At 37.7% G+C, this 18,551-nt stretch overlaps 1 protein-coding gene across 1 annotated transcript in view; it reads left to right on the top strand.

Annotated features, from left to right (window-relative positions):
• The window catches only part of PTK2 (protein tyrosine kinase 2), a 368,771-nt gene that overhangs the window by 136,246 nt on the left and 213,974 nt on the right, over window positions 1-18,551 (top strand). Inside the window, exon 7 of the mRNA XM_017895110.1 lies at window positions 13,156-13,243. Coding sequence (XP_017750599.1) covers window positions 13,156-13,243 — 88 coding nt within the window. The remainder of the gene's footprint in view (window positions 1-13,155; window positions 13,244-18,551) is intronic.

Genomic DNA, 18,551 nt, shown 5'->3' with positions numbered 1-18,551 from the left:
TCTGAAGGGGAGGGTCTCGGATACGAGATGGAAAAAATTGGGTAGATCTAAATATGCATTGGCTCCATGAAACGAAGTAGTAACTGAATTTGAAGAACTTAAAATATAAGCAGAAAGGGAACAAAGTATATCAGACAAATAATAACCAGGGGGAAAAGGATTATACCCTGTTAATATCGTGTGAAAAAAATTGTAAACATCTTTTAAAGCGTCATTAGGCATATAGAAGGCAATTACAAGACAAGCTATTATCACCAAGAGTTTAATAAATACTCCTCACTTAGCTTCCTGGCTACCAAACTGCTTTGGTTTTCCTTCATTAACCATTCACAGTCTTTCTGAACTGTTTAGCTTTTAAATGTTGGGGTGCTCCAGTAACCTCTTTTCTACTCCTGCCTTGGGCATTACATCATACATTTGATTGGATGGAGGCAGGGAAACTGATAAATTAGTGCAATAACCCAGGCAAAAATCCTAAAAGATGGTGCAGTAGGGGAATAATAATAGAAGTGGTGAGAAACAGTTGTACAGGATTGTGTTTTTAAGGTGGGAGCTGATGGGATTTGCTGATGTATCTTTTAGAATGTAAGCCATCCAATTCTATTTGTAAATCATTTGGGCTCAGAAACTTCCAGTAACTTCTCATCACACTCAGAGCACACTCTGGAGTTTCTGATGACCTCACAGTCCTTATCTCCTTCTGCTGTTCCTCTTCCTCCTCCACTCTGGTGACACTGGTCCCTTTGATTTCAGTTTTCCTTCCATTAAATTCTTTAATATATTTTAGAGTTCTTTCCATAAATACTCAAGTTGGGATCTGATGTGATGGTTTCTTTTCTATTGCCAGACTTTTTAGTTGTTGAATAATATAGCCCTTCATCTTAATTAATGCTTTCTTTGTCTCACTTCCCTTTTTTCCTTTATCTTTTACAACTTTTCACGTATTCAACTTGAGCCCCCTGGCTTTCTTATTGGGGCCTTTGAACTTGGTGTGACTCTGCTGAGTATGTTCTGCCTTTTCCAGGCATGGCTTGGACCTCCTCATTCCAGGAATGTGCTTGAATGTCACCGCTTCCCTATGGTCTCCTACTGGCTACCTAAGGAGCCCACTGCCTACCTGAAGCTCCTTGTGATTTTTCATCAGCTCATATAGTGTGTTAATTTTTTACAGACTTCTGAAGACTGATATTATATATGTGTTGTCTATCTTTCTTTCTCAGGGACTTTGTTTTCTTCACTCCTCTATTCCTGGTTCTAGTCATGTCTGGTATACTATAGGCACCCAATAAACAATATTTGAATAAAAACTGAATAAATAATATATTGATAATGCATGTGTGAAAGAAGCCCAGAAGCAAAGTAATGTGATAGTATAGAAACTTGTCTTCAACTAGGAACCAAACAATATTAGCTTAAGTTAATAACAGTATTACCATATGAACACATGTTGTTTACTGTGTGTCAGATATTTGATGTAGTTCATCAAAATTAATTTCTGTTATGATAGTCTTATGTAGGTACTCTCTTTTTGCCATTTTACTTGTGAGAAAGCCTTAGTTTGGAAAGGCTTAGTAACTTTTCCTGGAGATCATATGGCTTAAATGGGTGGTATAGTGGAAACTGAATCCAAACACTTAGCTGTTTCTTCTCTACTCCTGTATTAGATATGTAAGTACAAGAAGCTAAACATGACAAATTTTTTTTCTGTCACCTGCAGACATCTAAGTTCATAAGTGGGTATGTGAAGGCAGCTGCAGTTCTGTCTTTAATTCTGAGGAGTAAGATCTCAACAGTCAAATGAAAGTTCCAGGACTCAGCAATATAATGGGGTATACATTTTGATTTCCATGACATTTTTGGACATAGCTTGTTCTTTTGTGCTATCTGCTATAGATTCTATTCATACTGTTGAATAAACCTGAAATATAGACTTGTTCATTTGGTCTTCACTCTTTAAACAGCTTGGTAAGCTAGCTTGCTGTACACGTATTTGGTCATAATTGTCTCAGGCAGAATGACCTTAGAGAGCTCTGTGTTATGACATGTCACTGGTTGAAAGGAAGGGCTGGATTGATAAATGGCTATCCATGTAGGAAGAAGAGCAACAACAAAATTGGATCCTACCTCAGTACACAAATCTATGAGATGTACAAACATCACATGCAAAACTTTAAAAAAACATGTTTTGTGGGAAGTGTAGTTGAATGTGTCTCTGGCCCTGGGTTAGGAAGATTTTCTTAAGAGCTCCAAAATGTTCACTATAAAAAGAAAGAATGGCAAATTTTACTGTACTAAGATTAAGACATTCTGCAAAAGATACATTTTCAAAGTACAAGAACAAGTTGCAAAGTGGGAGAAGGTATTTGTAACACACGCAGTCAACAAAGGGTGGTGTTAAGAGTTCTGATCAATATAAAAATTGCTGACGGGGCACTGTGGCTCATGCCTGTAATCCCAGCACTTTGGGAGGCCAAGATGGGCGAATCACCTGAGGTCAAGAGTTCAAGATCAGCCTGACTAACAGGGTGAAACCCTGTCTCTACTAAAAATACAAAAATTACTGGGCATCATGGCAGACGCCTGTAATCCCAGCTACTGGGGAAGCTGAGGCAGGAGAGTTGCTTGAACCTGGGAGGCAGAGTTTGCAAAAGTGAGCCGAGATCGTGCCGCTGCACTCCAGCCTGGGCAACAGAGCAAGACTCCATCTCCAAAAAAAAAAAAAAATCCAGACACCTCAATAATAGATAGGCAAGAGACATGAAGGTATTTTCATAAAAGAAAAAATAAGTTTGGCCAGTTAACATAGAAGGCACTATCAGCTTCTTTATTGATCAGGGAAATTCAAATCAATAGCTCAGTGAAACTCTACCTCTAGTTGGCGAAAAGTCAACTGTCTGACACTCTGAAGCTGGAGAGGCTGTGGACCTGACAGTCTTTCACCTGCACTGCTAGGGAGAATGTTTTAATAAATTGGTGAAACCACCTGGGAATCCAGCTTGGCATTCTCTTGAATGTCAAGTGATTACATGCCCTACCATCCTGCAGTTCTCCTTCAAGTTCTGTCTTTCAGAGACTCTAGCTCTACTTTCTATACTAGGCTATAACTGCAATAATGTTCATGGCATAAGCAGTGACAGTTAAGTCACTTGGGGATTATTCACATGGTGGTAGAATGTCACACAAGTCAAAATTAATGAACTACAGGTATGAGTAACAATATGCATGAAGCTTAGCTGTATAACATCATGTGACAAAATAAGTCCTAGCACAACTTTGTGAGTACGCTAAATACCACTGATTTTCTTTCACATCTTAAAATGGTTAATATTTTATGTGAATTTTACCTCAATTTTAAAAAGTCCTGGAATATGACGTACAGTATGACACACTTTTTATAAAGTAAAAAGTGAAAACACCTAACGAGATTGTTGGGAACACATGTTGGTTAAGACCACATAGAACATGTAAATAAAGGAATGGTAAATTCCTTCAGAAGTCACTGGAAGGCCCAGAGCCGTGGCTGGGGTAGCCGCCAGCTCTTCCCAGTCCCCACACAGGCTCCAGGGGTACTTGTGTTGACCATTAGGGTCTGAGGCTGCGTTTGAAAATCACTCCTGAAGTGTGCATGTGTGCCCCAGCCTGTCCTCAACGCTTTCCCAGTCAGTCCAGGGGCAGGTGGGAGCTTACCTGTTTCTGGGATGCTGGGAGAGCCTAGTTAAGTAGGTAGTATTTGTTAGGAGCTTGAGTCAGGCAAAACTGTTTAAATTATGCTACCAGATCTAGTTTATAATACAGTAAAAGGTATGAAGCTTTGGGAGATTTCCAACAGATTTAAACTGTGAAGTTTTTCACTTAAATAATTAAGTGAATTATAGTTTAAATTATATTGATTGTCTGAAATCACCTACATAGAGTGATCTGTTCGGCTTCTGACTGAGTTAATTGGATATCACTATTCCTTTCAGATGTCGAATTCAGGGATTTGAGGACCAAATCTAGGAGAAGCCTTTCTTGGCATTTGAGAAAGCAAATTTACTGATTTATTATTAAACATTTACTGAATGCTTCTGTGCCAGACACTGACAGTACCAAGGTGAATACTTTCCTTTGAAAACAGCTGATTCAGCATGCCTGCTTTCCTTTGAAATCTTACATTCTTCACCTTAACTCGCTCGCTCTCCCTCCCTTCCCCCTGCATTTGGTACAGTACTGGGTTGCCACAGCAATATATAAGAAAATGAAAGAGGAAGCCCTGCCCACCAGTGTTACTATTTAGTCCTGGGTTGTACAGTTGAATTCTTCCCCTGTTCTTTCTCCTCCAGTGTCTTCCTGTTTTCTGATTCTCTTCTCTCCCACTTACCTTCCTCTCTGTTTTCATCTTCTCATGGCTTTGTAGCATCATGGCAAGGCTCCTCTCTGAATTATTTTCTTTCCCCAAGTTCTTAGTTTTTAGTGAATTATTATTTCTCCAAGAGTTCTCTCCTCCTTGAAAGTACTGAAAATGGAATTGAATTAAAATTTTGAGATAACATGGGGAGATATTGCATGTTTTACGTTGTTAAGTCTCCCTATCAGCCTTATGTTGTCTCTCTTTAATCAATTTTTTATTTATTCACTTATGGTTAACATATTGATTGTATAATGTAGGCAGTAAAATATACATAAAAGTAGAAAATTTAAAAGCATGCAGTGGGCCAGGCGCGGTGGCTCACACCTGTAATCCCAGCACTTTGGAAGGCTGAGGCAGGTGGATCACTTGAGACGGGGAGTTCAAGACCAGCCTGGCCAACATGGTGAAACCCCATCACTACCAAAAATACAAAAATTAGCAGGCGTGGTGGTGCGCGCCTGTAATCCCAGCTACTTTAGAGGGGCTGAGGCAGGAGAATCGCTTGAACCTGGGAGGCGGAGCTTGCAGTGATGTGAGATAGCATCACTGAGTAGCTGGGACTACAACCTCACACCACCACACCTGGCTCATTTTTTTTGTATTTTAGTAGAGATGGGGTTTCACCGTGTTGGCCAGGATGGTCTTGATCTCCTGACCTCATGATCTGCCCGCCTTGGCCTCCCAAAGTGCTGGGATGATAGGTGTGAGCCACTGCCCTCGGCCTAGTATGGTTTATTTTTTAAAGAAAGTCTTGGTTAAATAGTTGTTTTGAGACAAGGTCTTGCCCTGTTACACAGGCTGGAGTGCAGTGGTACCATCATAGCTCGCTGTAGCCTTGAATTCCTGGGTTCAAGTAGTCCTCCTTCCTCAGCCTCCCAGTTACCTAGGACTAGAGGTGTTTGCCATCACACTCAACTAATTTTTAAAATAATTTTTTTGTACAGACGAGGTCTCATTGTGTTGCCCAGGCTGGACTCCAACTCCTGGCCTCATGTGGTCTTTCTGCCTTAGCCACTGTGATCAGCGTTTATAGTTTTGACTACACTAATTCAAAGGTCTTTTTTTGGCAGAGGAGAGGGGAGACAGGGTCTGTCTTTGTCATCCAACCTGGAGTGCAGTGGTGCAATCATGACTCACTGCAGCCTTAACCTCGTGGGCTCAAGCCATCCTCCCACCCCAGCCTCCCGAGTAGCTGGGATCATAGGCACATGCCATCACGGTCGGCTGATGTTATGTTATTTATGTTATTTATGTTATGTTATGTTATGTTATGTTATGTTATGTTATGTTATGTTATGTTATGTTATTTTTAGTAGAGACAAGGTCTTGTTATGTTGCCCAGGCTGATCTCAAACTCCTGGGCTCAAGCACTCCTCTTGTCTTTGTCTCCTAAAGTGCTGAGATTACAGGCATGAGCCACCGTGCCCCACTTCTGATTCAAAGGTCTTATTTCAGGTTTTATTTATTTTGTTATTGCTTTTAATGGTTGTCATAGCAAAAAGTATTCTTGACAAAGATATGCATAATTAAATAGAAGGGATACCACTGTCTGTATGTGCCTTACCATGATACTGATTTTTCATTACCAGTCACCAATTATGTAAACATTTGTTGAAATTTGGTCAGTGAATTTCCATATTCCATGATCATTCCTTTCAATATAATTGATTTTGAAATGTATTTTCATATTTTAACATCAGTTTTTTATTTAATGGAGAAATCTTGAAATGTTAGAAATTTTTGTTTTCAGATTTTTTATGAGCAGTGCATCCACTCCTTTTTGGTGACAAAGTTATAAATTGATGGAAATAGTTTAGACTTCACAATGGTCTGTCCATAACATGACAACATGCTTTCCTTTGTTGCTTTTTAAATTTTAATCATGGATTAAAATTTTGGCCAGGTAATTCTTTGTTGTGGGGAGCTTTTGTATATATATGTTGTATGGCTTCTACCCACTAAATGATAGGAGCCCACCACCCCACCCTCTTTAGTTTTAACAGGCAAAAATGTGTCCAGTTACTGCCAGTTGTCCCCTAGGGGAAACAGGAAGGGGCAGAATCTCTCAAGGTTCAGAACTACAGCTCTAAAATATAACCAAAATTGTTAAAATCTCCAAAATTATTCTTAATTTCATAAACTATCCCATCAGTATTCAAAGTTTGACTTGTTTATTAAATATCATGACAAAAGTTTTAAAGATAAGTTATTTGAATTAGGATCCAAATTAGGTGTGCCCTTTGTCTTTTCAGTCTTCTGTAATCTATAGCATCTTCATCCACTTTCTCCCCTTTACTTGCAGTTTGTGAAGGAAGCTGTGTTGCTTGTCCTACAGGTTCCCTCATCTGGATTTTGTCTGTGACATCTGTGTCCATTGTCTTGGATGCCTTCTAATGTCTTCTCTGCAAAGCCTTTGTGTCATCTTTACTGAGTTAATTCTTACTCTATAATATATTCCTATTATGAAGGTTATATTTTATTCTGTTTACCACTTATTTCTAAATTGAACACTTAGCTCACTTGTTTTCATTCATTCATGTTTACCAATAAATGTATTTTACTATAAATGGTCATTTTAGTTTTGTCTGTGTCTCACAACTTTGTTAGATAGTGTTTTATTATCAATCAGTGTTTTGATATTTGTTTCAAGATTTTAGGAAGAAACCAAGGGGTGGATTAAGTGTGTTGTTTAGGTTTCTGCCATATGTGCTTATAAAACAAAAGATTATTGGTTATGGATTTATTTTGTTGCATTACAGGAAGAATAACAATTTTATGGTGTTGACTCTTTTTTAACTATGTTGATGATTCTTTGTGCCTTAGTACTTAGTTGATATTTTCATTCCTTTTGAAAAAGTGGTATGTTCTTTTATAAAGAGGGCGAGTGTGTTTGTGTACATTTTTTCAAGCTTATTGTCATATTATTTGAAGATTATATTGTTCATACTTTGCTTGAAAAGTGACATTTAATGTATTCAATGTATATATTATACACATATATTTTGCTACATGCTCATCTCAGAAGAAACTATTCAACTGTAATTGTTGATGTACTTTTTTTTTTTTTTTAGTAATTCTGTCTTGTGATTCTTTATGATTTTAAGGCTATGTTGTTAAGTATGTATAAGTTCATGATGATAATATATTCATCTAGACTTTTTGTTACCAGGTACGTAGTGCCCCCTCTTTGTTTATGTGTTTCCTATCAGCAACATATTTATTGTCTTTGTATGAATTAATGAATTGTAGCCCATTAAATTAGAGGTGTGCCCATTCCCAATTTCATTCTCTATTCTTTGCTTCTGGAGGTAACTGATATCCTGATTTTGGTCATAATGATTTTTTTGCTTAAAAAAAAGTTTTACTACTTACATATTGTCCGAATCTGACATCATGATCATTCATTAAATCGGAAAAAAGAGGCTTTATTATACTGTTAAGGAAAAGCTGAGCTGATCAGTCAGTCTCCCTGAGGAGAACACACTACTGATACTGTACAAGGTTTTTGGAAGTATGAAATTGAGAAACTGGCCAACTTTCAGAGGTGGGAATGGGTTGGCATCAATTTTAGACACATGGTTACACAAGTTAGACTGTTCGTCTTTAGAAGCATGTTCTTTAGAGTTAGTTCCTGTTTGACTGAATTAAAGAAGGAGCTGCCAATCAGTTGACCTGCAGATGCGTGTTCATTGAGGCAAGTTATCAGTTGATTGATTAAAGGTGCTTTCAAATTAGTTTCGAGTGGGTCTGTGGCTGTACAACTGGTATTTATTGACCAAGCTGATTTAAAACTGGTTTTGTGTGTGTGTGTGTGTGTGTGTGTGTGTGTGTGTGTGTGTGTGTGTTGGGGGGGGTGTTTGTCACCACAGCTACAAAAGGGTCAGTCTTGTATTTGTGGGAATTTAAAAATTCTCAATATAATATCAAAAGTTGCAAAATAGTACACAGAAATCCTGTGTACCCTTCAGCCGGTTTCCTTAAATATTAAAATCTTATGTAATTTAGCTAGTAAAACCAGGAGATTAACATTGATGCAGTCCTAGTAACAAATCTATATGACTTTTTCACATTTCCCAATTATTCCACTTACTGTTCCTTTTCTGGTTCAGGACCAATTCAGAACACCACATTATGGTCATGTCTCCTTAAGTCTTCTCTAATCTGAGACAGTTCCTTAATTTGTGTCATTATGACCTTTACATTTTTGAAGAATACTCACTGGTTATTTGTATTGTGTTCTTCAATTTGAGTTTGATATTGTTTTTATGATTAAGGTTATGCATGTGCGGCAAAACTGCCACAGTCAAGATGTCCTACCTTTCTTGTTGCATTGTATCAGGAAGTCCATAATGATGACACAACTCAATTTACAGATGGTTCTAACTTGGATCATTTGGTTAAGATAATGGAAGCCAGGTTTCACCACTACAAGGTTACTGTTTCCCCTTTATTATTAAGAAATATCTTCTGGGAAGATACATCGATACTACAACATTCTGTTTCTCGTTTTCACCCACTAATCTTAGCATTCATTGATGATTCTGTCTTGCAGTGATTATTACTATAATTGTTGCTAAATGATAAATTTCTCATTTCCATTCTTCCCTTTTTTTAAAAAAATTGGAAGTCTATTGTAAGAACAGACTGTTCACACCAGTTTTTTTTATGAGGGCATCTGTGTTGTGTGAAGTTAATGCTTTGTTTACTTCACTAAAGACAGACTAGCTAGCTAACCCTTCTCAGTATCAGGACTATCATATTCTTAATCTAACTCAGCTTTTCAAAAACATACCCTCTTCCTCATTATCCTCAGTTGGTTACTTTTGGGTGTCTTATTGCTCATATTTGGTGGTAAGACTGAGGAAGCTAGATGACAATGACATGAATAAGAACATATTGCCTAAGAGTAGGAACAGAAGAATGATTTTATTTAGGGCATAGTATTTAGCTGCTGTTGGGAATCCATGGAGAGGCATATAGCAGAGAAGTGGAAATATGTGTCAGGATGCAACTAGACTCTTAAAATGGCAAACAGACGTGTAAAGAAAATGGTGAGTTTTGTGTAAGAGAGTAGAGTAGGGATGTCAGCTCTAGTGGGGCACGAGAACATGGTGTCACACATTGCAGTTTAAGGACTGAGGAAAGTTTCAGTAGGGTTTTGTGTGAAATTTGCTAGACTGTAGTGTGTTGAAGCAGGGAACAAAGTTCTTTTTAACGTTCATTTTAGGTTCAAGGGTACATGGGCAGATTTGTTACATAGGTAAACTACATGTCACAGGGGTTTGGTTTACAGATTATTTCATCAACCAGGTATTTTTTCTGATCCTCTCCCTCCTCCCATCCACCACTCTTGTTAGTCCCCAGTGTCTTATTTCCTGCTTTATGTGGATGTGTTGTCGTTTAGCTCCTATCAAAATTCTTAACATGATTTTAAGGCCTTGTCTAACTTCACATAAGCAGGCTTGAGTTAAATTCCTTTCTGTTTTTAAGACATAGGTGCCTTCTCTTCATTTCATTGTGCCTTTAAATATTCATGTTCTTGCTGGAGAGGAATCCCATGCCTACCTCTAAATAGCTGTAGGATCTAGGGAAGATTATGTAATTCCCTAAAATTGTCTTGTCAATCTGTGGACATAAGGTGAATATTAACCTGGCTATTATTTCTCACCCAGAATCTTGCTGTCTCCTCCTAGTCTCCCTACTTCTTCCTTTGGTCCCCATTGTCTGTTCTGCATGGTATATACCCTAATCATGAAAAATGAAAATCCTGTGATGTCACTTCTCTGTGCACAGCGTGCCCTTGACTTCCTTTCTCATTGAGAAAGAACCCTGTTATCATGACTTGTAAGGGTCTGTGTGAAGCTTCATTTCTACTCACTGCCTTCATGCTACACTTGTCTTCCCAAGCATCCTCCAGCAGCAGGGCCTTTACATAGTCTGTTCCACCTGATTAGAACACTTTTTCTCTGTACATAACTGTATAACGCCCTTCCTCATCTCCTTTGTTTAGATCTTTGCTCAGATATCATATCAGTGTCCATCATTCAGTATCCTTTATAAAAATAATAATCATTTGTTATTCCCCTTACTTTGATTTTTTTTTTATGACGCTGACTGCCATCTCACATATATTTGTGTATTTGCTGTCTGACTTCTGCCACAAAAATGCAGACTTTTTGAGACCTAGCACTTTGCCTGTTATTCACTGTTGAATTTTCACTGTTGAATTTCCAGCACCTCCAGCTCTACGTGAGACATGATCTGTGCTGGAATAAACAGTTATCGAGTTATTACTAATAATTCGATAAACCTTAGAAACCATTTATTATGATATGCCAGTGACTGTTCTGGGTGTTTTGTGTCTACTGACTCATTTACTTCTTGTAACATCCTTATAAGGAAATTGAGGCACAGAGAAGTGATAGCTGACAGTGAATAAGTGACATGGCCTCCCGTAGGTGATCTTTATCTAGAGCCCATGTTCCTTATGCTTCTCTAAAAAGAAATCATCTGTGTGAAATGCTTATCACAATTCCTGTCATACCCTAAATATTCAGAAAATGTTAGTTGATAATCATCATCAGCATCAGAATGCTGGATGTTAAAAGAATGGATTTGGAGGCCAGGTGTGGTGGCTCAAGCCTGTAATCCCAGCACTTTGGGAGGCCGAGATGGGCAGATCACCAGGTTAGGAGTTCGAGACCATCCTGGCTAACACGGTGAAACCCGTCTCTACTAAAAAATACAAAAGCTAGCCGGGAGAGGTGGCGGGCGCCTGTAGTCCCAGCTACTTGGGAGGCTGAGGCAGGAGAATGGCGTAAACCCGGGAGGCGGAGCTTGCAGTGAGCTGAGATCTGGCCACTGCACTCTAGCCCAGGTGACAGAGCGAGACTCCATCTCAAAAAAAAAAAAAGAATGGATTTGGAGCCAGGCTGCCCATTGTTTCATTTTGAACCTCAGTTTCCTTATCTTTAATATGGGAACTTCCTGCCACCAAAAAATAAATAAATAAAATGAGAGCCTCCTTAGACCTGTTTGAATCAATGACATGTAACCCTGGAACTAATAATTTTTTGCTGAGCATTTTTTTAGTCTGCAGAATGCAAATAATTATACCTTTCTTCTCTGATTATTAAATTGATCAAGAGAAATAGTGCACAGGCCAGATGTGGTGGCTCACACGCCTGTAATCCCAGCACTTTGGGAGGCTGAGGCAGACAGATTTGTTGAACTCAGATGTTCAAGACCAGCCTGGGCAACATGGCAAGACCCCAGCTCTACTAAAAATACAAAAATTAGCCAGGCATGGTGGCATGTGCATGTAGCCCCAGCTACTCGGGAGGTTGAGGTGGGAGGATCACTTGAGCCCGGGGAGGCAGAGGTTGCAGTGAGCTGAGATTGTGCCACTGCACTGCAGCCTGGTCAACAGAGCCAGACCCTGTCTCAAAGAGAGAGAAATAGTGCGCATAAAGTAGTTATGTGCCTGGTAAATCCTAAGTTGAAAATAAATGAAATCTGTTATACTTGTATAATAACCCAGTGTAGAATATCTACAGTAAGTTACTGAACTCCTTCTGAGAGTAAAAGTGAAATGGAACCAAATTGTTTGGCAATTTTTTATTTTAATAAAGTGGACATTTATAAGTCTTAGCAGAACTTGCATATGTGTACCAAACTGCTTCCTCAAAAGATTGCATTGAAATTTTGTTGAGTGGTTAAAAAAACAATACCATTAAGCTACAGAATGGAAGAGGATATTCACTGTGTCTAACAAAGGCCTCAAATCTAAAATATATAAAGAACACCTACAAATCAATAGGAGGTAAAGGCCTCAAATCTAGAATATATAAAGAACACCTACAAATCAGTAGGTGGTGAAGGAGAAAAGGTAGACCATTTAGTAGGAAAACAAGGACAAAAACTTGAACATGGCCAAGGGTGGAGGCTCACACCTGTAATCCCAGCACTTTGGGAGGCCAAGGTGGAAGGATCCCTTGAGACCAGGAGTTCAAGACCAGCCTGGGCAGAAAAAATAAAAAACTCAACAGGTACTTCACAAAAGAAGATACAAAATGACCAAAAAGCATGTGAAAATACTCACTTTCATTACTTTTACCAAATAAATGCCAATTAAAATCACCATGCACTATTACAGTATGCCAATCAGAGTGAGTAAAACAAAAAAGTTAGAAAATGCCAAGTAGAGAAAAGGATATAGAGGAACTGGAACATCCCCATGGTGTTGGTGGAAGTTTGACTTGTTACAAACTCTTCGGCATGCTGTTTGATAATATCTGCTAAAGCTAATGGATGTATTTGTTATCCAGTGCTCCTAGGTATATATGCAACCGAATTGTGTGCATATGTTTGCCAGAAGACATTTAGAGTGTTCATATGGGTAGAGCCACACATACACATAAAGAGAGAATGAGAAAGATAAAGAGCATTCTGGTGATGCTGGTTTGTTTTATCCATTCTTAAAGCTTAGCTTTCTGAGCAAGAGGCCTTAAGAGGCCTCTTAAGGCTCAGAAGTCCTATTCTCTGTTTCCTGGAATCACTGAGCTGTAGCACATCTATGATATGTGCTCTTTTTTCATGCTAAAATGTTTAAAAATTACATTTAAAGATTAATTGATTTTAGCTTATATTTAAAATCATCTTTCAGAGTAATTAGGAATGCTATACTCAAAATAATATTGTAATTGTAGACTGTAAATTGAGAAAATGACTAATTTCTAATTGTTCTGTTTTGTGAATTATTTTAGATATGAATTGAGAATTCGTTATTTGCCAAAAGGATTTCTAAACCAGTTTACTGAAGATAAGCCAACTTTGAATTTCTTCTATCAACAGGTATTAGAGGCTGCTTTAATATACTTTTTTGTTTGTTTCTTTGAATCCTATTTATTACGTATTTTTATTTTCAAATTTGATTAAAGCTCACATTTGGAGGAATAGAAATTTGTTGCTGAATGGCAATAAGAATCTTTTAACCACTATGAAATTACTAATTTTTTTGTTCTTTGCGAGCTTGTGTATACTTGAGCAAATCTTAAAAGATAACTTCTATTGTATGGAGACAGTAAGTCTACAATCATTTCTTGAGCTTTAAATACTATTATTATGCCTGAATATCAACGAATTTGTCATAGGTAGAGATTGTTGCAGAGCCGACTATACCCATATAAAATTGATCTGCTTTGCTTTTTACCCCGTAAAGCATCAGATAGACAATAAATATATATAAGGTAAAAGGCCAAAATGTTAATAAGCATCAAAAGACATTTGTACATATAATTTTGTCATTAATTGTATTTGGTAGTTTTTTTTTGCTTTAATAAAAATATTTATTAACTATTCCGGACCTGAAATGCAGAAATAAATCACATAATCCACACCTTTAAATTCTTCTGTCTAGTGGAGGATTCCTGTAAACAGTGACTTTATGTTTGATCCTTTGCTGTTAGTAAGCACGAATGATGTGACTGTGCATAGAAGAGTCTGCTGACCTAGTGTAGATTTGGTATTGAGATGGCTTCACTGAAAAGCATCATTTGAGGAGTCTCCGACTTTGTAGAATAAAGAAGAGTTGTGTTTTCTAGACAAGAACATGGAGGGGAGAGAGAAAATGTGGTGCAGTCTTAGCTAAAATAGTTCATAACATTTTGTTGAGAGAGGGACCACAAACATCATGTAAACAGGGGTTTAGGTTTTCTCCTGCAGATATTGGGAGCCATTTGAAAACTTTAGTTAGCGAATGCCGTAACCAGAGTTGTTTTTGAGACCACTGTGATTAGATGGCACTATCAGGGATAGATTAAATTTTTAAAAGGTTGCAAGCATGTTTAGAGGCTCTTCAATCATTCTGGCAAGAAATTAGATAAAAGTGAAAGTATATTATAATACGCAAATTTAGTGGATGGATTTGATAGGACCCAGAGATTGAACTAAAACAGGATATGAAAATAAGGAAGAAAAAGGCTTATTATATAAGTCTAGGCACTTACTGCCATGAAAGAGCAATGGTGAATTAGATTCAAAAGAAGGAGGTAAGAAGGTAAGTTGTTCTATATTTTTCTATGTGAGATAATGATAGATGTTACCACTTAAAAGGTTCAAGCTGAGAAAGTAGGAAGCTAAGGAAGTTTCCAGCTGTTGGCGGGGGTGTGTCTGTTTTCATCTTGTCTGTGAAGAAGTCGTGACATAGGAGATAGGTTGGGGACTGCTGCTTTACCTAACACCTTTTTGGCACCTGCGACCAGTTTTGAGGACAGTTTTTCTACAGACCAGAGCCACAGGGTGTTGGGGGATGGAGTGTAGGGGAATGATTTTGGGGTGAAACTGTTTGACCTCAGATCATCAGGCATTAGGTTCTCATAAGGAACGCGCAACCTTGATCCCTCGCATGTGCAATTCACAACAGGGTTTGTGCTCCTGTGAAAATCTAATGCCACTGCTGATCTGACAGGAGGCAGAGCTCAGGCGGTAATGCTTGCTTGCCCACGGCTCACCTCCTGCTGTGTGACCTGGTTCCTAATAAGCTACTAACTGGTACTGATCCATGGCCCAGGGTTTGGGGACCCCTGAGGTAAGGGATTGGTGACAAGTTTTGAGGGTTTACGATAATACAGAGTTGAATAAGAGAGGAATTTAAGTTGGTAAAATGGAAAGATTAAGAAGGCATTTTCAGATTCCAGCTGAGCTTATTGGAAGCCTACTCATTGCAAAAATAATGTTCAGCTTACAGACTGGTTCTGATGTACTGTTACATCTCATCCTTTAGCAGTCTGTTGAACTTCGTATTTTGCCGAAGGAGATAATGAGAGTTTAAATAACTCTATTTAACATTTTTCTTTTGGTATGTGATCTGTGTCACTATTGATATTATTTCTTGGAAAAATATTCTACCCACCAAGGAAATACATGGGTACTTTAGTAACACTGATTTCTGGAATGCATAATATAGGCCTAAGTGACTCCTTTTTATAATTTCTAGGCTAACCTAAAAGTCTGCAACTTTTTTGTTCCTTGTTCACACTGTTACTAGGTTGTCCTACTTTTTCTTTGTTGGAAGACTTTCCTATATGATAAAGTGAGTACTGCACATACCAGTGTATCCCAGATTTTCTTTTACTAATAGGACATATCTTACGGTAGTCTATAGAATTCAGTTCAGCGGTTTTTCTAAAACCCAAGAGAAAGCTAAGTGTAATGAACCTTTTAAAAATTCAGTCTATCCTTGATACTGCCATCCAGTCAGAGTGGTCTAAAAAAAATTCTGATCAAGACATTCACTAAGTATAGTTAAGTGTTAATGAAATTTTACTTAAAGGAAAATGCAGTGAATACAGTCATGTGCTTGTTCTGTGTATAATAGCTCTGTGATTTTACTACTCTGAGTCTCTTTTTGCTTAATTGTTTTATATATTAAAATATAGATATGGAATAACTATCCTATAGGACTATTACGTTCATTAAATGAGACAAAATTGTCTGCCATATAATTGCCCAGCGACATTTTGAATTTCAGTCTGTAGACAGTAGCAGACTTAGAGGATTCAGCATTTGCCATTTGCATGTCACCATACAAGTGCGAGCTGCACATTATGGGATGGTGCATAGCTTTCCTTTTTCCTTCCTATGTGTACTCTGTAGAACCTTTCAGCTCCTCCACCCCACTCTTTGCTGTCATTCGTTTCTACAGTTTCTCTTTTGTCTTTTAATTTTAAAATCTGTTATTGAGTACATTTTAATATTTATTTAAATTTTATTTTATTTTTACAGAGACAGCATCTTGCTCTGTTGCCCAGTCTGGAGTGCAGTGGCATGACTATACCTCACTGCAGCCTTGAACTTCTGGGCTCAAGCAATCCCCCTGCCTCAGCCTCCTGAGTAGTTGGGACTATAGGTGCATGCCATGATGCCTCACTGATTTTTTAAAAATTTTTTGTAGAGATGGGAGTATTGCTGTGTTACCCAAGCTGGTCTCAAATTCCTGTCCTCAAACAGTCCTTCTGCCCTGGCCTCCCAAAGTACTGGGAGTACAGGCATGAGCCACCATGCTTGGCATGGCACATTTTTAGAAAGTTCAAAAAATACTTCTAGAACATTACTTAAATTATCTGTATTCTAATAATCACTTTCATTTTGTGTATCCTTTTATAATAGTTTATCATGTACATACATTTTAAAAGAAAGTATAGTCATGGTCACATTCCTTTCCCATTGGTGATTGGCAATGTTGTCGTTTTTCCATGCCAGTGTGTCAGGCTCAAGTAATGGTAATTGGAGGGAGTTAAAGGTGGTACCAAAGTCATAAAAAGGGAAGGGAGGAAGAAAGAAAATACTATGATTGACTGGTTGCGGTGGCCCACGCAAGACCCTGTCTCAACAACAACAAAATACTATGATTTGTCAAAGTTAATGAATTGGCCAGTATACCAAAAGCCTTGAATATGTTCATGTCCTCCAGTTTGTTGGGTGACCCTATTGACTGCCATCTTTACTGTAAGTAAAAAACAGTTGAAACCTTGGCAGTTTCCTATGATTGGGCCTAATAATTCTACTTTTATGAATTTATTCAACAGAAATAGTAAGATTTACACATGTATGCATACATGTACAAGGATGCTTATAGGCATATTACAGTAACAAGAAAGAAATTAGAGGTGTTGCAGATGTCTTTCAACAGGTTAAATGTACTGAGTTTCAAATTTATGTATCCCTCATTAACAGGGAGGTACAACTGTTCATGGATGCGGAAGGTATTAACAGCATTAAATGCTGTTGTTTAAAACAGGCCATGTGTATAACATGTATAATTTTCATTTGTGTGGAAAAAAAGCATATTTTTAAGTTTTACCCTGATCTGGCAAGAAAATTTGGAATATAGTATGAGTTTTTATTGCTGGTTTGGTACGTAATTAAATATTTGACTTCTCCTGGTAAAGTCTCAATGCAGAATCTGCCCTGCCACATGCTTGGCAATTCCAGAACTATTATGAGTGATCCATATATTGTCCTACACATTCAGCACCAAACTTGGGAAAGGGTTTAATTCCAAAGTTACAAAATCAGTTTGGAATCCAGAGTTTTCTGCTATTTAAACACATGTGCAAATGGGGCGCAGATAAATCAGTAATTGTCCTCATCAGCTTTCTATAGCCAGAGTATATTTATCTGAGAATGCAGCTGAAACATTACGTAAGTATTGTGTGTGAGAACCTTCACTGAAGTATGAGATAAATTAATCACTTTATAATGGTCTCAGAATGTGATGATACGCATTCTCTGACCTTTAAAGTCTTTAATATTTGATGCAAACATTTAAGATGGTTACATATATACATAACATACTTCCACTGAATTCTAGGCTAAATCAATGATTTATGTTACCCTGAATTTTGTTTTTATCCTTCCCATGCTTGCTTTTGTTTGCCAGTTGTCATGCTTTTACAACGTTTTTATTCTTCAGTTCTTCCCTTAAGGTAAAAGCTGACCTTATGTTCTCCCATACACTTCTGTATTCCTGTCATTACTTGAGTATTTTTTGTTTTGTTTTGTTTCCTAGCTCATGTAAGCATTCAAGAAGATTAAAAAAAATTAATTTGTTCAGCATTTTTAGTTGCTCTCAGCTAGGAGGTTGGTCAGGACATTCAGTCTACCTTGTTGGTATAAATGGAAAAGTGATCATCCATGGATTTAATAATTTATCTCTTTAGCTCATTTTGAAAATAATTTTGCATTGTAGTTAGAGACTGTGGCTCATTTGATACTAATTGTTTAAGTTCTGTATGGACTTGTTTCATCATCTTACACATATTTAGATATTGTTAAGGTTCCAGTTTTGCTTGAGTGGAATGTGCCTTCTCTAATTGTTTGGCACAGGCTCAATAAATAGCCATTCAAGATTATTAATTGTGTTGTTTAGATCTATTTTTCTAATATTCTTTTTTTTCCCTGCTTGAAAATTAGTATTGCTGGGTACACAAATCAGGGTAGGCATTTTCTGTCAGCATTTTGATGGTTATTTCCTACTGTCTTTAATTGTTTATTTGCTGTTGAGAACTCAGCTCTCATTTTGTCTTTCTGTGTAGGTGACCTGTCTTTTCTCTCTGGATGGCTTGAAGATCCTTATTTATCTTTGGTTTTTGCAGCTTCA

Source organism: Rhinopithecus bieti, unplaced genomic scaffold (assembly GCF_001698545.2).
Source record: "Rhinopithecus bieti isolate Rb0 unplaced genomic scaffold, ASM169854v2 scaffold_25940, whole genome shotgun sequence".
NCBI classification, from domain to species: domain Eukaryota; kingdom Metazoa; phylum Chordata; class Mammalia; order Primates; family Cercopithecidae; genus Rhinopithecus; species Rhinopithecus bieti.
Note: the sequence above shows the minus strand (reverse complement) of the source record. Positions and strands in the feature narration are given on the sequence as shown.